The sequence below is a fragment of the Nicotiana tomentosiformis genome, chromosome 11, assembly GCF_000390325.3.
Source record: "Nicotiana tomentosiformis chromosome 11, ASM39032v3, whole genome shotgun sequence".
Classification (NCBI taxonomy): Eukaryota; Viridiplantae; Streptophyta; class Magnoliopsida; order Solanales; family Solanaceae; genus Nicotiana; species Nicotiana tomentosiformis.
Genome location: NC_090822.1, coordinates 124,899,885 through 124,921,129, shown reverse-complemented (window position 1 = coordinate 124,921,129; position 21,245 = coordinate 124,899,885). Strand labels below are relative to the sequence as shown.

The 21,245-nt window shown below is 38.1% G+C and overlaps 1 protein-coding gene across 4 annotated transcripts; it reads left to right on the top strand.

Moving 5' to 3' along the window:
• Positions 1-11,969: 11,969 nt before the first annotated feature.
• Positions 11,970-20,840, top strand: LOC104086348 (probable ribonuclease P/MRP protein subunit POP5). Of its 4 annotated transcripts, XM_070188388.1 has the most exons (5): positions 12,116-12,205; positions 12,854-13,044; positions 19,788-19,977; positions 20,084-20,221; positions 20,386-20,840. In XM_070188388.1, exons 3-5 carry the CDS (start codon positions 19,800-19,802, stop codon positions 20,532-20,534), a joined length of 465 nt encoding a protein of 154 aa, XP_070044489.1. In that variant the 5' UTR covers positions 12,116-12,205; positions 12,854-13,044; positions 19,788-19,799; the 3' UTR covers positions 20,535-20,840. The 4 variants fall into 4 exon arrangements, with proteins under 4 accessions (XP_009588891.2, XP_009588890.1, XP_070044489.1 ...); XM_009590596.4 differs by lacking the exon at positions 12,854-13,044 and having other exon boundaries at positions 11,970-12,205; positions 19,796-19,977; XM_009590595.4 differs by lacking the exon at positions 12,854-13,044 and having other exon boundaries at positions 11,988-12,205.
• The last annotated feature ends 405 nt before the right edge of the window (positions 20,841-21,245 follow it).

The window sequence follows — 21,245 nt, the reverse complement described above, 5'->3', positions numbered from 1 at the left end:
TCTTCTCCGCATTTCTCCACGGTTCTATTACCTTCCACCAATAGCCGCCATGGACACTATCTTCTCCAGTTAAACCGAGAAGCAAAATGATCATACTGTTAATCTAATATTCCTAAAACTTCAATCTAAAAGAAACTTCCAAGCATTCAAACATGGCGTCTAAAGAATCCGAGATCCAATCTATTGAACGAATTTCAAGAGGAAGAAGACATCAATTAAAGTAAAATTTCTCCAAAAAAGAAGCCGCAAAGTTCGAGCAAAAAATACCACCATCAAGAGGCGACTGCAACTGCTGCCACCACTGTTGTCTCGGGATTTACGGTGCAATTCATTTTGACTGTCTCAGGCCATCTGCTCACAATTTAACTAATGAATTTCACGGTGCAGTTTATTTTTTTTATTAAAACTACTGAAATGGGCATTTAATCTGTAGTCGTCGCTGCTGAATTTTATAGTATTTTTTGTGGCGTGAAGGAGTTTTCTGGTCGGTGTGAGGAAATGATAAAGGGGATGGTGGCTCGGAGAGGAGGAGGAAGAAGAATGTAAAACTATGCTTTTCTTAAATAAAACAAAAGAAAAAAAATGATTATGGTATTACTTCACACGTCTAAAGAGAGGTGAGACACACTCTTTTTGCCACATCATTAGACGTGTTCAATAGGCATAATTTATATGACGTTGAAGTGTTTGATAGGTACAAGCTTTAGTTAAGGTGTTAAAATAAAAACTAGAGTCAAGTTTAAGGGGATGTCTAGGTATTTGGCCTATACTATATTATAAGCGTGAAGACTTTTAGGTGAAGTTGTTTTACCAAAATATCCTTTAAACATTAAGTGACGATTTTATCCTTAGAGCAAAAAAAGGGAGAGATGATTATTATATTTCATGAGTTTTGTAGGCTGAATTTGTAAGTTTAATTATCTTAATTAGTCTTAATTATTTGTTTCTCATCTTCCACGGATCAGATGATCATTTTTATTACATCTATTTTGTAAGTTTAATTATTTTCATTATTCAGTCTTGATTGTTTGATTCTTTGTCTTCCAAAGTTACAATGTAAAAAAATGTAAAGGTATTGTTGTATATGGGTAGAACCGGACTCTATGCTTGATCGAGGCATCTGGAACAATAGATCGAGGCTCGGCACCTGCGTAAGAAATTGAAGTTACAAATATGACTAAGCTCGATATCGAGAATCGAAGTTCGAACAAGATCATCTGATTTGCCCTCAAATTTATCGAGGGTACGACCGACCCCGCTTCTAACGACCTCGAAGAAAAGCTTTGCTAACTCACACGATAAGTATCTGTGATTCTCGCCACTCACCAATCATTATGGCAAAAATTACAGGATTAAGTCAAAAAGGGAGCCAACAGTCTACATAGTTTCCTATAAAATAATATCTTAAAGGTTTTTCTCCTTGTATATATAAGAAAGGAATGAAGTAAGTCTAGGACACATTGTAACATACTTAAGAGTACAAGATACCATTTTTCAAGCTTTGTTCATATTATTCTAGTTTCAATAATATCACATCTAAATTCGAAGAAAATTAACCTTGGGAGGCTTAAGTTGTTCAATTTGCATGGTTTATATTTATTTATCTACTTATTCTTCCATATTAAATTTGATTTCTCGCTTTGTATCAAATTATATCACGTATTCTTAAAATCGCGTATAAATTCAATTGTTATCTGATTTTTTGGGTAAATAGTTTGGCGCCCACCGTGGGGTTGAGGATAATAGTGGTTATTTGATACAAATCTTCATAACACACACTACTTTACACTTGCTATTTGAAGTATCTTTGATCTCAGGAATGACAAACTCTCAATTGGCACCTCTACATATCGACAACGAGGCTGGTCATCAAGGTGAGAATAAAAATATGGCGCCCGTTAATGCAGGGCCACCCGCTGATATCATTGGGATTCAGACTGCAGATCCAATCGATGTAAATTCACATGTGGCCATCGATGCGAATTTGCGGACCGACCCTGAAAATAGCGTCTGTGGTGGAGCTCGATCTGCAGCTCGAAACACACAGAATATTGAAGAAGACGGGATTAGTCTACGCATAATCTTCGAAATGCTACAAGCTCAACAAATGGCGATAGCTCAGTTGTAAAGTCAAACCCAGGCACCGAGCAGCGTTGAACCCAGTCCACCCAAAGAAGTCACCCGCAGAACGGAACCGGCCGTGGAAAGGTCGAATGAATAAGAATCGGGGACTAACCCCGAAATTATAAAAATGTTCGAGAAGCTGACAAAGAGGATAAAGTCAGGGAAAAAGAGGATCGAAGCGAACGATAAAAGGGTCGAAACCTATAATTCTAGGGTAGATCAAATCCCAGGAGCACCCCCGATATTAAAGGGACTGGATTCCAAGAAGTTCGTGCAAAAACCTTTTCCCCTGAGTGCGGCCCCAAAACCGATCCTCAAGAAATTTTGCGTGCCCGAAATACCTAAGTACAATGGAACAACCGATCCAAACGAGCATGTGACCTCTTATACATGTGCCATCAAAGGGAATGACTTAGAAGACGACGAAATCGAATTTGTTTTGCTGAAAAAATTTGGGGAGACTCTGTCGAAGGGAGTCATGATATGGTATCATAACTTACCTCATAATTCTATTGACTCATTTGTTATGCTTGCAGACTCTTTCGTAAAAGTACATGCCGGTGCCATCAAGGTCAATACTAGGAAATCAGACCTTTTCAAAGTCAAACAGAAGGATAACGAGAAGTTCAGAGAGTTTGTGTCCCGTTTTCAAATGGAACAAATGGATATGCCGCCAGTCACTGATGATTAGGATGTTCAGGATTTCACTGAGGGACTCAATATTCGAAGCTCGGTGACTTCGAAGCAATTAAAGCAAAGCCTGATAGAATACCCTACCGTTACATAGACCGATGTACACAATCGGTATCAATCAAAAATAAGAGTCGGAGATGATCAACTTGGTGCACCTTTGAAATCTATATATCATGCCAGGACTCTTGATAGACCCAAAAGCGACATCGATCGTGAACCAGGATCAAACGGGAATCGATATCGGCCCTATAATGGAGATCAAAGGAGCAGTGGGTTGGGGCAGAACCCCGTGAGGAACTATAGGAGAAGTGATCGAGGTCGAAGAAATCGGGGGCTCATGACCAAAAATGGCTTCGACGGGACCATTAGGCCTAAAGAAGCACCAAGGCTATCAGAGTACAGCTTTAATGTCAATGCTGCCGCCATCGTATCTGCTATCGGGCGCATCAGTGATACCAAATGGCCCCGACCTCTACAATCCGATCCAGCTCAAAGGGATCCTAACCAGATATGCAAATATCATAGCACTCACGGTCATAGAACGGAAGATTATCGACAGCTGAGGGAAGAAGTAGTCCGTTTATTCAACAATTGGCACCTTCGAGAATTTTTTAGCGATCAAGCCAAGAGCCACTTTAGAAACAAGAATTCTAACAAACCAACAGGACAAGAAGATACCGAACCTTAACACGTCATAAATATGATCATCGGTGGAGTTGACATACCACAAGGGCCAATGTTGAAACGCACCAGAATCTCCGTCACCAGGGAGAAACAAACTCGAGACTACATACCTGAAGGAGCCTTATCCTTCAACGACAATGACACAAAAGGGATCATACAACCTCACAATGACGCACTAGTAATATTTGTACTCATAAATAAAACTAGAATCAAACATTTGTTAATTGATCCAGGTAGCTCGACCAATATTATTTGGCCGAAGGTCGTAGAACAGCTCGCTCTACAGGACAGGATCATGCCAGCAGTCCGAGTCATAAACGGGTTCAACATGGCATGTGAAACCACCAAAGGGGAGATAATGTTACCGGTCAACATCGTCGAAATCGTACGAGAAGCCAAGTTTTATGTAACCGAAAGGGATATGAGGTACAACGCCTTTCTCGGAAGGCCATGGATCCACAACATTAGAGCAATACCCTCAACTCTTCTCCAAGTGTTAAAATTCCCAATCCCAGGGGGGATCAAGGCAATCTATAGGGAACAACCAGCCACTAAAGAGATGTTTGACATCAAAGAAGTAATTCCGATATCAACGCTCGCAACACCGAAGGAACCGAATTCTGGCACCGATCAAAAGCCATATGGCAATTACCGATTCCAGTGACGATCCGATCGGATAAGAAAAAGACTTAAGAAGACTATGATTACGGGGTTACCCAATCTTTTATAATCCCGATGACTCTGACGCAACCAAATCAACGGTCGAAGAGCTGAAGCAGGTTGTATTAATCGAGCATTTGCCCGATCGGAAGGTATACCTGGGTACGAGATTAACTCTCGAGTTCAAAATTTTTTTTATTCAATTTCTTATAGTTAACATAGATTGTTTTACTTTGTCCCATCTTGATATGACAGGGATCCCACCAGAAATAACCACTCACAGACAAAGCATGGACCCGAAAATTAGTCCGATGAAGCAGAAGAGGAGGCCCCAGTCCGAGGTCAAACATGCTTTCATCAAGGACGAGGTATCTAAACTCCTAAAAATAGGGTCCATTCGAGAGGTTAGATACCCGGATTGGTTAGCAAACGTAGTGGTAGTCCCTAAAAAGGGGAATAAACTAAAAATGTATGTAGATTACAAAGATTTGAATAAGGCATTCCCCAAATACTCTTTTCCTTTTCCCAATATCGATCGTATGATCGATGCCACGACCGACCATGAGATCCTCAGTTTTCTCGATGCCTATTTCGGGTACAACCATATAAGGATGGACCCGGGTGATCAGGAAAAAACCTCCTTCATCACTAAAAATGGCACATACTATTATAATGTAATGCCGTTTGGATTAAAAATGCCGGTGCCACATACCAACGCCTAGTAAATCGGATGTTTGAAGAACAAATAAAAAAATCGATGGAAGTTTACATTGACGATATGTTGGTTAAATCCCTGCGAGCAGTGGACCTTTTAAAGCATTTTCAAGAAATCTTCAGTATATTAAAAAAGTACAACATGAAGCTGAATCCGAAAAAATACGCATTCGGAGTCGGGTCAGGTAAATTTTCTCGGGTTCATGGTATCCAACCGAGAAATCGAGATCAACCCTGACAAGATCAAAGCTATCGAAGATATCACGATAGTGGACAATTTGAAGGTCGTGCAAAGACTAACCGGGCGCATCGCCGCCCTGAGGCGATTCATCTCGAGGTCCTCCGATAAGGGTCATCGATTTTTCTCATTGCTGAAAAAGAAAAACAATTTCGCATGGACCCCGGAATGCACACGTGCCTTGGAAGAACTTAACCGGTATTTATTGAGACCACCGTTGCTTCACACCCCGATGGCATAAAGCTTATTTGCCATTGCCCGAATTTAAAGGCTAAGTCCGTTCCGAATTAATAATACTCGATGGCATAAAGCTTACTTGGCATTGCCTGAATTTAAAGGCTAAGTCTGTTCCGAGTTAATAATACTCGAGGGCATAAAGCTTATTTGGCATTGCCCGAATTTAAAGGCTAAGGTCGTTCTGAGTTAATAATACTCGAGGGCATAAAGCTTATTTGGCATTGCCCGAATTTAAAGGCTAAGGTCGTTCCGAGTTAATAATACTCGAGGGCATAAAACTTATTTGGCATTGTCCGAATTTAAAGGCTAAGGCCACTCCGAGTAAATAATACTCGAGGGCATAAAGCTTATTCGGCATTGCCCGAATTTAAAGGCTAAGGTCGCTCAGAGTAAATAATACTCAAGGGCATAAAGCTTATTTGGCATTGCCCGAATTCAATGGCTAAGGATGTTCCAAGTTAATAAAACTCGAGGGTATAAAGCTTATTTGGCATGCCCGAACTCAACGGTTAAGGCCGTTCCGAGTTAATAAAATTCGAGGGTATGAAGCTTATTTGGCATTACCCGAATTTAAAGGCTAAGTCCAGTCCGAGTTAATAAAACTCGAGGGCATGAAACTTATTCGGCATTGTCTGAATTTAAAGGCTAAGGCCAGTCCGAGTTAATAAAACTCGAGAGCATGGAGCTTATTTGACATTGCCCAATTTTAAAGGCTAAGGCGAGTCCGAGTTAAAGAAACTCGAGGGCATGAAGCCTATTTAGCCTTAACCCAAAAAGGTAAAAAAGGCAAGGTTTGTTCAAACCTTCGAACACAACCTATTTATTTCATGTTAAGGAATCTCGACCTTTGAAAATAGATAATAAAGCAAGAAAGAAATTTGGAAGCTATGAAAGAGACCTTATATATATATATCAAAGCTTTTACAAAGGCTGAATAGGCTCGCTACATGTCATATACAAAGGCCAACTTGCCTCAACAAAAGAAACAATACAAAAATTTGAACAGCCTAATCTTCACCGGGGGCTGCATCATCGCCTTCGGAGTCTCCTTCACCACCGGATTCGCCCGATTCTTTAGACGCATCGGAATCCTCCTCGAGAAAGGCTAGCCTTCAATCATTGGCTTCGCATGTCTTGGCGTTCTCAATTTCGTTCAATATGTCGAAATTCTGAGCATGGACTCCCTCGAGGGTCTTCCTTCAGGATTCCCATCACGCATGCTTCACCATACTTTTTTGCTTGCTCCTATATAGCCTCAGCATCAACTTTGAGCTGGGCCACCCTTTTATTAGCTTCGTTTCGGGCTGCAATGACTTCTAACTTGGCAGCCTGGAACTTCTTGGCCAGATTCTCTTGGCTAGAAACAACTAAACTGAGATGAGATTGGAGTTCCTCGATCGTTGTGGCATGTGCTGAATTCTTCTCCTTTGCAGCCCGAAGTTGAACCTCAACAGAAGCCAATTGTGCCTGGGCAGTTTCTTTTTCCGAGGCCATACGATCCATATTTTTCTTCCATTTTTAGGCCTCAGCCTTCACCACGTCCACCTCTGCCTGAAGCTTCCCGACCTGGTAATGTCTCTTTTGAGCTTGTAGTTTTTGGTCGTTAGCCAAAGTATTTGAATCATCATCTCTAAGATTGAATATTCGTATTACCTGCTCAAGCAAACCGGCATGCTCATTCCGAACCGCTTCTAAATCGGCCTGAAGCTTCTCACTAAGTAGCTTATAAGTATCCTTCTTCTTGGAAAGCTCCTGAGTCTCGGCCTCGTGGCGCTTGAACTCTTCCTGGTATCGGAGAAAGGCCTCATAATGAAGCATCGAGGCATGTAAACACAAAGGAAGATGTTAGGATTATTCACTATTGAATCTAAGTATATAACAAAGGGATATGCGAAATTATCCGATTCAGTGCCTGTTGAGCTTCGTTGAAAAGGAAGGCGCCTCTACCTCATTCATTTTGATTTGATCTTCAGCGGTCACCAAGCACCAAAGGTAACTAGCAATTTCTATTAGAGCGGAAAGAACCCGGGCGTCCTCCGGGATAGACATATAAATTGCTCGCCTCCGAGTAGGATCAACACTTGGGGCAGGGAACTGATTCACTAAATTCGGGCTCGATGAGGATCCGTCAGCTCCTGGGGACGGTATCTTCCTTGGTACCGGTAGGTCACTCAAACCGGTAACATCCTCCGAAGCAGTGGAATCTAGGCCATCGAAAAAATTATGAAAAGAATCGGCTACTCCTTAGGCCCCTTCGCTGAGGTTACCTTTCAATGCCTGAGCCTCATTTATCATAAAAGTTGTAAAGGCACCCAGAAAGGTCAATCACCCCAAGCTCCTCTTTGGGTGCGTTATCTTCTGACCGGGATGTACTGGTCATATTTTCTTTCTAGACCGCACCGGCTCGGGCTAAATCGGTCTCAACCCTCTCGGAAACTTCGACCGTTGTTTCTTCTACGGCCTCCATGGCTCGAGGCATTTTGAAGCCGCTTCTCACAGGTGCTGGTTTTCTTAGGTTTTTGCGCAAGTCGCTTCCTCGGTCTTTTCCTTTCGGGGACAGAGGGACTCAGAGCTTTTCTTTTCTTCTTCTCTTTACCATGTTTCAGAATAGGGGGTCAACATGTATATCATCGTCAGCTGTGGGAGGCCTCATCTCGACGTCCTTTCCTAAACCTACAAAATAAAAATATAACGGATCAAAGATTGATGATGAAAAAATGGGATCAGATGTATTATTAGGGAAAACCCCTTACCATGATTACGGGCCTCCCATCGGCCCTTCGAGAGCTCACGCCATAAATGCTCGGAGTAAGGTTTTTGTGTCGCGAAGCCCTCGACCCACTATTTAAGTTTAGGAATAGGGTTCGGTATTTGGGCGACAACTGCATTACATAACATCAATGAGAAATCAACTGAATGAAAAGTAATAAAAAGAATACCAAAGGCAGAGCTAAACTTACGTTTCATGTTCCATTTATCGAAAAATAGCATATTCGCATCCGGGATTAAGTCCGAGGTCCTCACTCAGAAAAATCGACCTAACCAGCCCTGGTCTCGATCCTCGTCGATACTAGAGAATAAGGTCTTGGTGGCTCGGTATGCGAGCTTAATTAACCCTCCTCGGTAATGTTGAGGGCTCTACAAGCGCATGATATGGTCGATGGTGAATGGGCATCCCTTGACCTTGCTCACAAAGAATCGAAGCAGAATAACGATCCTCCAAAATGAAGGATGTATCTACCTGAGCATCACATCATACCTTTTGAAAAAGGCTATGATAACCGGGTCCAAGGGACCCAACGTGAAAGGGTAAGTATAAATGATTAAGAAACCCTCCACATGGGTGGTGATTAATTCTTCAGAGGTAGGAACCATTACGAGTTTGTCTACCCAGTTGCAGTCCTCTTTGACTTTTTCGAGAATGCTTTCCATGATCGTACATATGTACCTCGAGAGCGGTTCGCATCGACCCGGTACCATGGGAGTATTCTAAACTTTGAAATCGGCCATAGTAGGGCTCCTAGTAGGGATGTATGATCTGAGAGGGGGTTCCTCAATAGCAACGTGAGGAGCATTTTCAGAAGGTTTTGAAGAAGAATGTGCTTCTTTTTTAGGAACAGACTTTGAAGTTTTTGCAATTTTTATAAAAAAATGAATGAAAATAGATTGTTGATAAGGGGAAGCTTTGAGGTTGGCAATGAGAAAATCAGAAGATGAAGAAGATGAAGTTCTTAGAACAAAAGAAGGATGTGAGCGTAAAAGTTCTAACAAACGGATTAAAGGGTATTTATAGGTTCCTCAAGCGACGGCTCATCTCCCGAGGTAGCCGACCGTCGACTGACATACATTTAATGCCTCGAAGGCCGGACTGACGGGACGTTTCCACTATTCTTATCACCTACATCATGTACCCGACGTCATGATTTATCGAAGTAAGGACCGAGTGTTCATATCGTTTTTAATCACTTATTCTCCGAAAAACGAGGGGACTATCTGTATACGGGTAGAACCGGGCTCTATGCTTGATCGAGGCATCTGGAACAATAGATTGAGGCTCGGCACCTGCATACGAAATCAAAGTTACAAATATGACCAAGCTCGATATCGAGGATCGAAGTTCGAACAAGATCATTTGATTTGCCCTCGAATTTATCGGGGGTACGACCGACCCCGCTTCTAACTACCTCGAAGAAAAGTTTTGCCAACTCACACGATAAGTATCCGTGATTCTCGCCACTGACCAATCATTATGGCGAAAATTACGAGATTAAGTAAAAAAGGTAGCCAACAGTCTACATAGTTTCCTATAAACTAATGTCTTAAAGGTTTATCTCCCTGTATATATAAGAAAGGAATGAAGTAAGTCTATAACACATTGTAACATACTTAAGAGTACAAGATGCCATTTTTTTCAACTTTGTTCATATTATTCTGGCTTCAATAATATCACATCTAAATTCGAAAGAAATTAAACTTGGGAGGCTTAAGTTGTTCAATCTGCATGATTTGTATTTATTTTTCTACTTATTCTTTCATATTAAATTTGATTTCTCGCTTTGTATCAAATTAGATCACGTATCCTTTAAATCACGTATAAATTCAGTTGTTATCCGATTTTTAGGGCAAACAATTATTGAAATAAATAACATTGATAAATTGAGTATGTTGCACTACTCCTCGAGGTTGAAGTCCTCCATTTTTTCATGATAAAAAAAGATGGTCTTACTGGGCATCAGTTGGAATAGAAGTATATTGTTTCATCAATTAGAATTTGCTTATCGGGTAAGGTTCATATGGCATTACCACTGATTTTCTCACGTATATTTTGTTTGATAGGACACGAACAAGCTTTTGATCATATCATTCTTGTGCCTTACCACATATTTTTCCATTTACTAAAGCCCATTTCATCCTTTGTTTTATTCTTTCGACTCTTAATATTATATATGTTTTTGGAGATCAATTAGAGCATTTCTTTACGAAACTCTGTCAAACTGTTTATTTTTTATTGATCTATAGCATTAGATATTTCTGGGAGTCAGATCTAAAGTTGTGTGTTTTTAGTAAAAATTTGAATCTTTTTGTTTGCCTTTTATTGTTGCCTTAGTAAGATTTTTTATTTAGACTTGTGTATCATTTTTACATATTTTTATGATATTTTCATTTGACTAGAAATATGCAAGTTAATTAATCGAAAATGTGACATTCATTCCTTTTTAGTGAAATTCAATAATATGCGAATAATACAATAAGATATCTAAGAACATGGGTATGATTTATACCTTTGTTGAATTAGCAAGTTAGCTACATAACTTCACCATTCACCATTTTTATCTTTTTCAGAAACTTCATTTTTTCCCTTTATTTTTATCGTTTGAGTCAAATAATCATCAAAGATACTTATATGGTTTTAAATAGTTTACACTCACTAATAATGGGTACACGCGCAACGCGCCTCTAAGTAGCGCCAACAGTATTGGAAAATTTTTTTTGACCAAGGAACTTTCATTTAAATTTGAAAATTTATCTCATCCAAGAACTTTCATTTAAATCTAGAAAAAAAAGTTCTTTGTTTTTAAGTAGGAGCCCCACTGTTTTGTAAGAATGTATTTAAGTACACATTATCTAACTCTCATGTTAATTTGTTCGTCATAAATGATAGTTGGATATTGCAAGTTTATCACATTATACAAATGGGGGTTTGGTGAGTTATGCATATGCATAATTTGTCAAATATTCTGTTGCAAATTACGCTTTAATCTTTATCATCTACAACACTTTCTTTCCCTATTTCCCTTTTAGCAATTTTCTTTTCAAATTTCTCTGTGTGTTGCCTCTACCGAGTATTTAACCACAATATTATCTATTATTTATTTATTATCTATATGTTATTACTATTATACATATGAGAAGCCTGATCAATGTAAAAAGTTTGAATCATCAAATGTCCATTACAAATTGAATGACGTTTTATCTTTTAAAAATAAATATCTTCCATATAAAATATGTCTTGAAAATTTTAGCTTCATAACTAAATATAATCTTCTTCTAATTAAAGGTGTTTACAATCTTTTGGTATCAAAAAGCTTCGAGGTATCAGATCAAAACAATATTCTCGTCCAGCTTAATACGAGCTAATTATATTTTTTCTTAAATTTGATAAAATTTTCTCTTCAAATATTCTTCCTTTATAGAGTTAGTTAAATACGAACTCACTAATAATTTTTACAAAAACTCACTCTTTTTTTTACTTTTTAAAATTTTATAAGTCAAAATTTCTAATAATATTTATATGATTATTTAAATATTTTTAATCAATAATTCATATGGGTCACATGTTCAACCCGCGTGTCCAGAGTCTAGTTAAGGAATAAGAAGGCGCAATGTTATCGATAAATCTCATACAAATAAAAAATTAGAGTACTAAACTCATACTATATATTTTTCAATTTTGAGATATTATTTTATCAATGATTTTTATAAGTAAATATTATTATCTAAGTTTTATATTGAATTTTGTACTATGTTGAAAAATATTTTAGGAGCCTACTATTTATATTTTTATATTAAAATTTGACTAGGCTTGAAAGTATATTTAAATCGATTAAATTTGTCTTTCATGCGCAAGAAAAAAATTGAGCAAACAGACCAAAAGAAAAAGAAAAATATTTTTTTCTTAACCTTTTCCCTTTTACAAAATCCGTCCCTCTCCCTGTCAATAAACCAAAATCCTCCTTTGCTGCCCCTCCGCCAAACTCCGCCGTTACTGTCGCCATCGCCGTCACCGGCGCACCTTAACCGCCGTGACTCTGCTGCCTTCGCCGTCTCCCCTGTATCTTCCACCACCAAATTTCAGTAAGTTGCTCAATTTCCAGAAATAATTGTTTTTTACATACTTAATTTTCGGTTAGATTAAAGCACTGGTGAAAATTATGTAGTCTTCCTTGCAAAAATCTAGCTCCCAAACTTCCACTCTGGCCATTTTGAGTCTGCACAGTAAAAGTTTTGCGAAAAATAAAATAGAAGAAACAATTTTGGCTTTAAAATTTGTTAAAACGGGCTTGGGCTAAATATTTGCACTTGAATGAGCTTCAACACAGATTTTTTGATTTTTATGATTGAGCATATTCAGAAAATGGGGTGTGAAAAGGTTCAATTTCCAATGCCGCACTTTTAGCTTGTTATGTTATTTTGTGATAATATTGTTGAAAGTTTATATTTTGCTCTAGATTACCCTAGTTATTGTTGTTCAACTGTATTTGTAAAACAATTATGGAGAAGATAAAATAACATAAATGTAAATGAAACAGAATTTGATCCGAGCCCACTGAATTCACAGTGTTTCCTTAAGGAATTTAATCCCCTCCTAGTACCCAAGGTTGTGGATTATTTCCTCCCAGGATAGAACAAATTACACACTGGTGTAGCGATACTTCAAACACCAATGTTTCAGCGAACACAAAAATCGGTAGCAAATCACACTTACTGATGCTTTGTTTGTAGTTAAAACAATGCAGAAGAAAGGAGGAGAAATCAGAAATTCGTATGGAAAATCTAAGAGAATGGACTGGTATTTATAGCCAATATTGAGCTCAATCTGAAGAGGTGCAACTCTTCAAATCCGAAGAGGTGCCAACTATTTCTTCAAATCTGAAGAGGTGCAAACTGTTCTTCAATTCTTCAGATTTGAAAAGGTACAAACTGTTCTTCTGAAGAGGTGCAAACTGTTTTGTAAATGTGTTTTACAAAAAGTGAAGGGCATATACTATTACGTTTGGATTTAATATTAATATTCCGTTTACAAAAAACCGTATATTTAATAACAATTCTGTTAATATTTACTATTAACAAATAAATTTGGTCCAAAAAATTAATCAATCAATCGATCATTTGACCGAATCCGAATCCGAAGCCGAAGCCGTAGCCAAAGCGAAGCCGAGCGAGCGAGCGACGACGACGGCGCGAGGCTTGCCTTCTTAACTCTTTAAGAGCTAGAAGAAGTGCAATTGTATATATAGTTATATACCCATCAAAATCTCTTCCTTTTCCAATATGGGACAATATCCCTTTTGTCAAGGAGGAAAACTCAAATATTTTCAATTTTCCTCCATTTCCCATTCACCCTCTTTTAAGCTACATTTATGCTTAAAAAACCCAACAATCCCCCACATGAATGGGGAATGGCTATATCACGGAAATATGCATGAAAAACTGTGTGATTCGCAAGCAAGGATTAATTGTATCAGGATAAGTAGGTTTCCCTTTGAACTTTCCGTAGTGAACTTATGTCGGATATACTCGGTCAATCGGTAGATTTGATATCTTCGAACTGTCGAACTTTGGTGTATACCTAGACAACCATAAGTCACACAACCGACCCTTAACCGTATTTGGCTCTCATTGTTGTGTTCGTTTCAGCCATGAACACCGCCTGGTTTAATAAGTGCGTAGAGAATTGGCCTTACAAAATTCTCCTTGAAGCGGCTAACACTTCACACTTACATAAGTGATTCCTAAACATGTCATCCCGTAGATACATTATTTGATATACCCCGTATCAAATTTAAAAATCATTAAAAAGCCTTAATGCTTTATCCTTGGTACTGAACATTATCTTATCACGAGAATGGACCAAAATTTTTAGTTGACAATGTTGAACCGTCATTAATGACTTTGTTTGATCTCCTTGAACCTAGATCTTGGGATCTCCAGTCTTCTAGGTAGAGTTACCGCCACAATGGCTTGTTCTCGGCCATAGTCCCATTCCCCTCGATGATTTCTCAACTACCTCTCTAGTTAGGCCTTTTGTAAGTGGATTCGATACATTATCGCTTGACTTTACATAGTCAATCGTGATAATTCCTCTAGAGAGTAATTGCCTAAAGGTTTTATGTCTTCGTCGTATATGACGAGATTTACCGTTATACATCACGCTCCCAGCCCTTCCAATTGCAGCTTGACTATCGCAATGTATGCATATTAGTGCCAACGGTTTGGGCCAAAATGGAATGTCTTCCAAGAAATTCCGGAGCCATTCAGCTTCTTCACCGGCTTTATCTAAGGCTATGAATTCAGCTTCCATTGTAGAGCGGGCAATACAAGCTTGCTTGGACGACTTCCAAGATACCGCTCCTCCACCAATAGTGAATACATATCCACTTGTGGACTTAGAATTAGTTGAACCGGTGATCCAATTTGCATCACAATATCCCTCAATCACCGCAGGATATTTACTGTAGTGCAAAGCAAAGTCCTGGGTATGTTCTAAATATCCCAAAACTCGTTTCATTGCCATCCAATGAGATTGACCTGGATTGCTCGTGTATCGACTCAATTTGCTTATAGCACAAGCTATATCTGGTCGTGTACAATTCATGATGTACATTAAGCATCCCAACACACGAGCATAATCCAATTGTGATATGCTTTGGCCTTTGTTCTTTGCTAATGCAAGATTCACGTCAATTGGAGTCTTTGCAACTTTAAACCCTAAGTGCTTGAATTTTTCAAGTACTGTCTTAATATAATGAGATTGTGACAATGCCAGACCTTGAGGAATCTTATTGATCTTAATCCCTAGAATTAAATCAGCAACTCCCAAGTCCTTCATATCAAACTTGCTAGTTAGCATACGCTTAGTTGCATTTATGTTGGCAATGTCATTACTCATTATTAGCATATCATCCACATATAAGCAAACAATGACTATGTGATTTGGAAAATTTTTAATGTACACACATTTATCACATTCATTTATCTTAAAACCATTTGACAATATTGTTTGGTCAAATTTCGCATGCCATTGTTTGGGTGCTTGTTTTAGTCCGTAAAGAGACTTAACAAGTCTACATACCTTCTTTTCTTTACCAGGAACCACAAACCCTTCAGGTTGTTCCATGTAGATTTCTTCCTCCAAGTCTCCATTTAAGAAGGCCGTCTTAACGTCCATTTGATGAATTTCAAGCCCATAAACCGCAGCTAATGCTACTAACATTCGTATGGACGTAATTCTTGTAACCGGAGAGTATGTATCAAAATAATCAAGACCTTCTCGCTGTCTATACCCTTTGACTACAAGTCTTGCCTTATATTTATCAATAGTGCCATCATCTTTCATTTTCCTCTTAAAAATCCATTTAGAACCCAAAGGTTTATTTCCAGGAGGAAGATCAACCAATTCCCATGCATGGTTATTCAATATGGATTCTATTTCACTATTGACTGCCTCTTTCCAAAACAATGATTCCGAAGAAGACATAGCTTCTTTAAATGTTCGAGGCTCATTTTCCAATAACAAAGTCACAAAATCTGGTCCAAATGAAGTAGACGTTCTTTGACGTTTACTACGTCTTGGATCCTCCTGATTAAATATACTTTCTTTTGTTTCTTCCCGAGGTCGTTTAGATCCTTCACCAATCGACTCACATTCCTTGTTATACGGGTATATATTTTCAAAGAATTCAGCATTATCTGATTCTATAACCGTATTATTATGAATGTCGGGATTTTCTGATTTATGAACCAGAAATCGATATGCTTTACTATTGGTCGCATATCCTATGAAAATACAATCAACGGTTTTCGGTCCTATTTTTACTCTTTTGGGTTTAGGAATTTGCACTTTTGCCAAACACCCCACACTTTAAAATAATTCAAGTTGGGTTTCCTTCCTTTCCATTTTTCATATGGAATGGATTGTGTTTTGCTATGGGGTACTCGATTTAGTATCCGGTTAGCCGTAAGAACGGCTTCCCCCCACAAGTTCTGTGGCAAACCAGAACTTATCAACAATGCGTTCATCATCTCCTTTAATGAGCGATTCTTTCTTTCCTCAATCCCATTGGATTGGGGCGTGTAAGGGGCAGTTGTTTGATGAATTATTCCATATTCTAGACATATTTCTTCAAAAGGAGATTCATATTCGCCACCCCTATCACTTCTTATCATTTTAATTTTCTTGTTAAGTTGCGTTTCAACTTCATTTTTGTATTGCCTGAATGCATCTATTGCTTTATCTTTACTATTAAGTAAGTAAACATAGCAATATCGAGTACTGTCATCAATAAAAGTTATGAAATACTTCTTTCCACCGCGAGATGTATTGACTTCATGTCGCAAATATCTGTGTGAATTAAGTCTAAAGGATTTGAATTCCTTTCAACTGACTTATAAGGATGTTTAACATACTTAGATTCCACACATATTTGACATTTTGATTTGTCGCATTCAAACATAGGCAATACTTCCAAATTAATCATTTTTCTCAAGGTTTTGTAATTGACATGACCCAAACGTATATGCCATAATTCATTTGACTCAAGTAAGTAAGAAGAAGCTGAAATTTTATTATTATTCTCAATAACCATTACATTCAGCTTGAAAAGGCCCTCAGTGAGGTAACCTTTTCCTACAAACATTTCATTCTTACTTATTACAACCTTATCAGATACAAAGACACACTTAAAACCATTCTTAACAAGAAGTCCAGCAGAGACTAAGTTCTTTCTAATCTCGGGAACATGAAGGACGTTGTTCAAGGTCACCACCTTACCAGAAGTCATTTTCATAAATATCTTTCCAGATCCTTCAATTTTTGCCGTTGCAGAATTTCCCATTGAAAGCGTCTCTTCGGGTCCAACAAGAGCATATGTAGCAAATGCTTCTCTAACAGCACAAACATGGCGAGTGGCTCCAGAATCAATCCACCACTCCTTAGGATTTCCTACAAGGTTGCATTCAGAAAGCATAGCACACAAGTCATCGATATCTTCGTGCTTTTCAACCATGTTTGCTTGACCCTTCTTCTTGTCTTTCTTTGGAGCACGACAATCTGCAGATCTGTGTCCAGCTTTTCCACAGTTGTAGCAATTTCCGTTGAACCGCTTCTTGCTTGGGTTGCTTTTCGGTCCATAAGCCTTCTTCCTCTTTCTATCCTCAACAATGTTTGCTCCCATTATTGTTGAGTTTCCACGTCCTTTCTTTTCAGCAGCTTTATTGTCCTCTTCGATTCTCAACCGAACAATGAGATCTTGAAGGGACATCTCCTTTCGTTTGTATTTCAAGTAGTTTTTGAAGTCCTTCCACAAAGGAGGCAACTTTTCAATCATTGCTGCAACTTGGAACGCTTCATTGATGACAAGACCTTCAGTGAAAATTCTGTTAGTAGAAACAATATAATTAATACTTTCAACATTAGTATTAATTTGACTTATACCTTCAGCAAGGAGATCGTGAATAATCACTTGCAATTCTTGGACTTGGGTAATAACAGACTTGTTATCTACCATTTTATAGTCCAAAAATTTAGCGGCAACGAATTTCTTTAACCCGGCATCTTCCGTTTTGTATTTCCTTTCAAGCGCTGTCCACAGTTGTTTTGACGTCTCCATATTACTATAGACGTTATACAGATTGTCCTCTAGTCCACTAAGAATGTAATTCTTGCATAGAAAATCAGAATGCTTCCACGACTCAGTCACGAGAAAGCGTTCATTTTCTGGAGTTTCGTCGGGCAGAACAGGAACATCTTCCGTAATGAACTTCTGCAGACTTAAAGTCGTCAAGTAGAAGAACATCTTTTGCTGCCAGCGTTTGAAGTCAATCCCTGAAAATTTTCCGGGTTTTTCTGCCGGTGCTAGTGCCGGTGGTGTTCGGCTTGTCGATGCGTTGGCAGTTACCATAGGAACAGTCTGGTTCCCGTTGTCGTTCGTCATTTCTGTAAAAGAATGACACAAACAAGCGTTAAAATCACGTAGATTTTAATCTCCACTGGAGTAGAAAACCACACAGGATTTAGTCTCTAGAAACAGTGAATATAACACAAATACAGAAAAGAATAAATTCCTTAAGCTTGTTGTTCAACTGTATTTGTAAAACAATTATGGAGAAGATAAAATAACATAAATGTAAATGAAACAGAATTTGATCCGAGCCCATTGAATTCACAGTGTTTTCTTAAGGAATTTAATCCCCTCCTAGTACCCAAGGTTGTGGATTATTTCCTCTCAGGATAGAACGAATTACACACTGGTGTAGCGATACTTCAAACACCAATGCTTCAGCGAACACAAAATCGGTAGCAAATCACACTTACTGATGCTTTGTTTGTAGTTAAAACAATGCAGAAGAAAAGAAGAGAAGTCAGAAATTCGTATGGAAAATCTGAGAGAATGGACTGGTATTTATAGCCAATGTTGAGCTCAATCTGAAGAGGTGCAACTCTTCAAATCCGAAGAGGTGCCAACTATTTCTTCAAATCTGAAGAGGTGCAAACTGTTCTTCAACTCTTCAGATTTGAAAAGGTACAAACTGTTCTTCTGAAGAGGTGCAAACTGTTTTGTAAATGTCTTTTACAAAAAGTGAAGGGCATATACTATTACGTTTGGATTTAATATTAATATTCCGTTTACAAAAAACCGGATATTTAATAACAATTCTGTTAATATTTACTATTAACAAATAAATTTGGTCCAAAAAATTAATCAATCAATCGATCATTTGACCGAATCCGAATCCGAGCCGAGCGAGCGACGACGACGGCGCGAGGCTTGCCTTCTTCTTAACTCTTTAAGAGCTAGAAGAAGTGCAATTGTATATATACCCATCAAAATCTCTTGCTCTTCCAATATGGGACAATATCCCTTTGTCAAGGAGGGAAACTCAAATATTTTCAATTTCCCTCCATTTCCCATTCACCCTCTTTTAAGCTACATTTATGCTTAAAAAACCCAACAGTTATTACTCCCTATGTAAAACAATAAACTTTCAAAGGGGCATTGTTATGCCAAATAACAATTAATTTCCCTGTTTGGGTGATGTGAAATGCACTTATGAAATTTCATAGGAGTGTAGGAGTAAGTTCAAAAGATTTGAACATATAAAATCTAATGATGGTTTCACATACTTTGATCATATAAAATCTAATAATGTTTTCAGATAAAATAAACAATTGACATATTAAATCCCCGTCTCTTCAAATTGTTAGATACTCTAATACCAAGCAAAGTCTTTTGGGATGTCCAAATTGTTGCTGATGTCCCCTTGGTTTGTAAAACTTTGAAGTTCTAAGCGATCTCTAAAGGTTAGACATTTTATTTAAAAACGGAGGTGCAGCTGTTAGCAACTAGTAAATACAGCCTCCCATGTCATGTGTTTTGACTGTGATTATATTCAATTTAAGACCTGTGAATTCACTTGATGCCTTCATAAATGGGGTTGATTTGGAATTGCATATATAGTTTGTTGAAGCCACTGATCCTGCTTCCCTATGTTTCATTCAAAAAAAGATGATATACATGGTCTGTTTTTCCTTAGGCAATTTTATAAAGTTACATATTCTTTAGCCAAGCTATTTTATTTGCTGATTTGTCTTGGTAGTTTCTATCATTTCAGTACTTAATCTGGCATATATTATGTTATTAAAATTGTTGCTCATTAGGTAAAAAGGATCATGGTGGGATTTAAGAATAGATATATGGTGATGGAAGTTTTTTTGGATCCAAATAAAGATACTGGAGTAGATGAGCCCATCATAATCACTCAATTTAACTTGACCAAAGCCATCAAGGATGTTATTCTGACAAACTTTGGTGAATGTGGCCTCGCCTCATCCACGAATTCATTTCAAGGTTAGTTGATTAGTTTTAGCTTCTTCTTTTTTTCTTAGCATGGAGTTTGCCTGCTTTCCTCTTCTTGGAAGTTTGGTGCAGTTTCAGAAGTTCATATTTTGTGCAGTGAAGTATGTGAATCCAATTACAAAACTTTGTATCATACGAGCATCAAGAGAGGAGTATCAAAGAGTTTGGGCTGCAATAACGATGGTCCGGAGTGTAGGGAGTTGCCCCGTGGTGTTCAACCTACTAGACCTAAGTGGTGAGTTCTAGTGTTAAAAAGGTTCTTAAGTGGAATGCAATGCTCTCTTTGAAGTCATTTTAACATTGTTCTCTGAATGGCACATAGCCTTGCATTCTTGTATTCATTGATAGTTCTACGTTGCAGTAAATATAACACGGTACTTTTACATTTTCTCCTCCCAGGTAGCATCAGGGCATGTAGAGCTGCAGCATTGAAATGCGATGAATTGAAATTTCAGCAATACCAGTCGTTGGCCGGAGCTCGCGTTACACCAGAGATTCAGCAGCAAATGCAGAACTATCTAGACAAGATCAAAGTTTTGGAACACTAATATAAAGAAGTGGACCTTGGTCCTAACTCAAGCTCAAAAACTAGCTCCTTCCCTCTCTTGAATTGCAAACACCTGTCGAGATTCCCTAGGGCATCGACTGCATCCCCTTTCCGACATCAGATTTACCAGCAAAAGCCTACAATGCCTCGCAATGCCTCATTAAACATATGTGACATGTGCTTGTGCGAAAGTAAAGCACGTTAGCTGGTTAAAATTTGTGTTCTCAATTGTCAACTGTACATTTGCCTTTAGAACTTGATTAAATTGAAGGTACATGAAGATAAATTTGGGATTTACCATGTTTCATTGCCTGGTTTGCTTGCCAAAATTTATTCCAATTTTCTTTATATAGGAAAAGCAGGGAGCAGTTAACCGCCAATTGGAGGTAGCATATACTCTTTCTTTTGTTTTTTTCTTTAGCTTTTGTTGGGTTACTTTCTCGAGTTATAAGACTGTTGAGTATACTGATAATAATGCCATCTACACCATGGCTTCTTTCAATTATAATAATTTTAAAATTATATAATATGCTTATAAATTAGGCTGCAAAGTTACATAATGAATGTGTGAGGTAATAGAAAAGACACGAGAAGGTAAGATAGTTGTGAGGTAATGAAATTTTAAGGATTAGCTAGTTTTATTTATCATTAATAACTCAATCAACGAATCCTTGCAAGGTTATGAGGACTAAAAGTGTAAAATTGCATATTA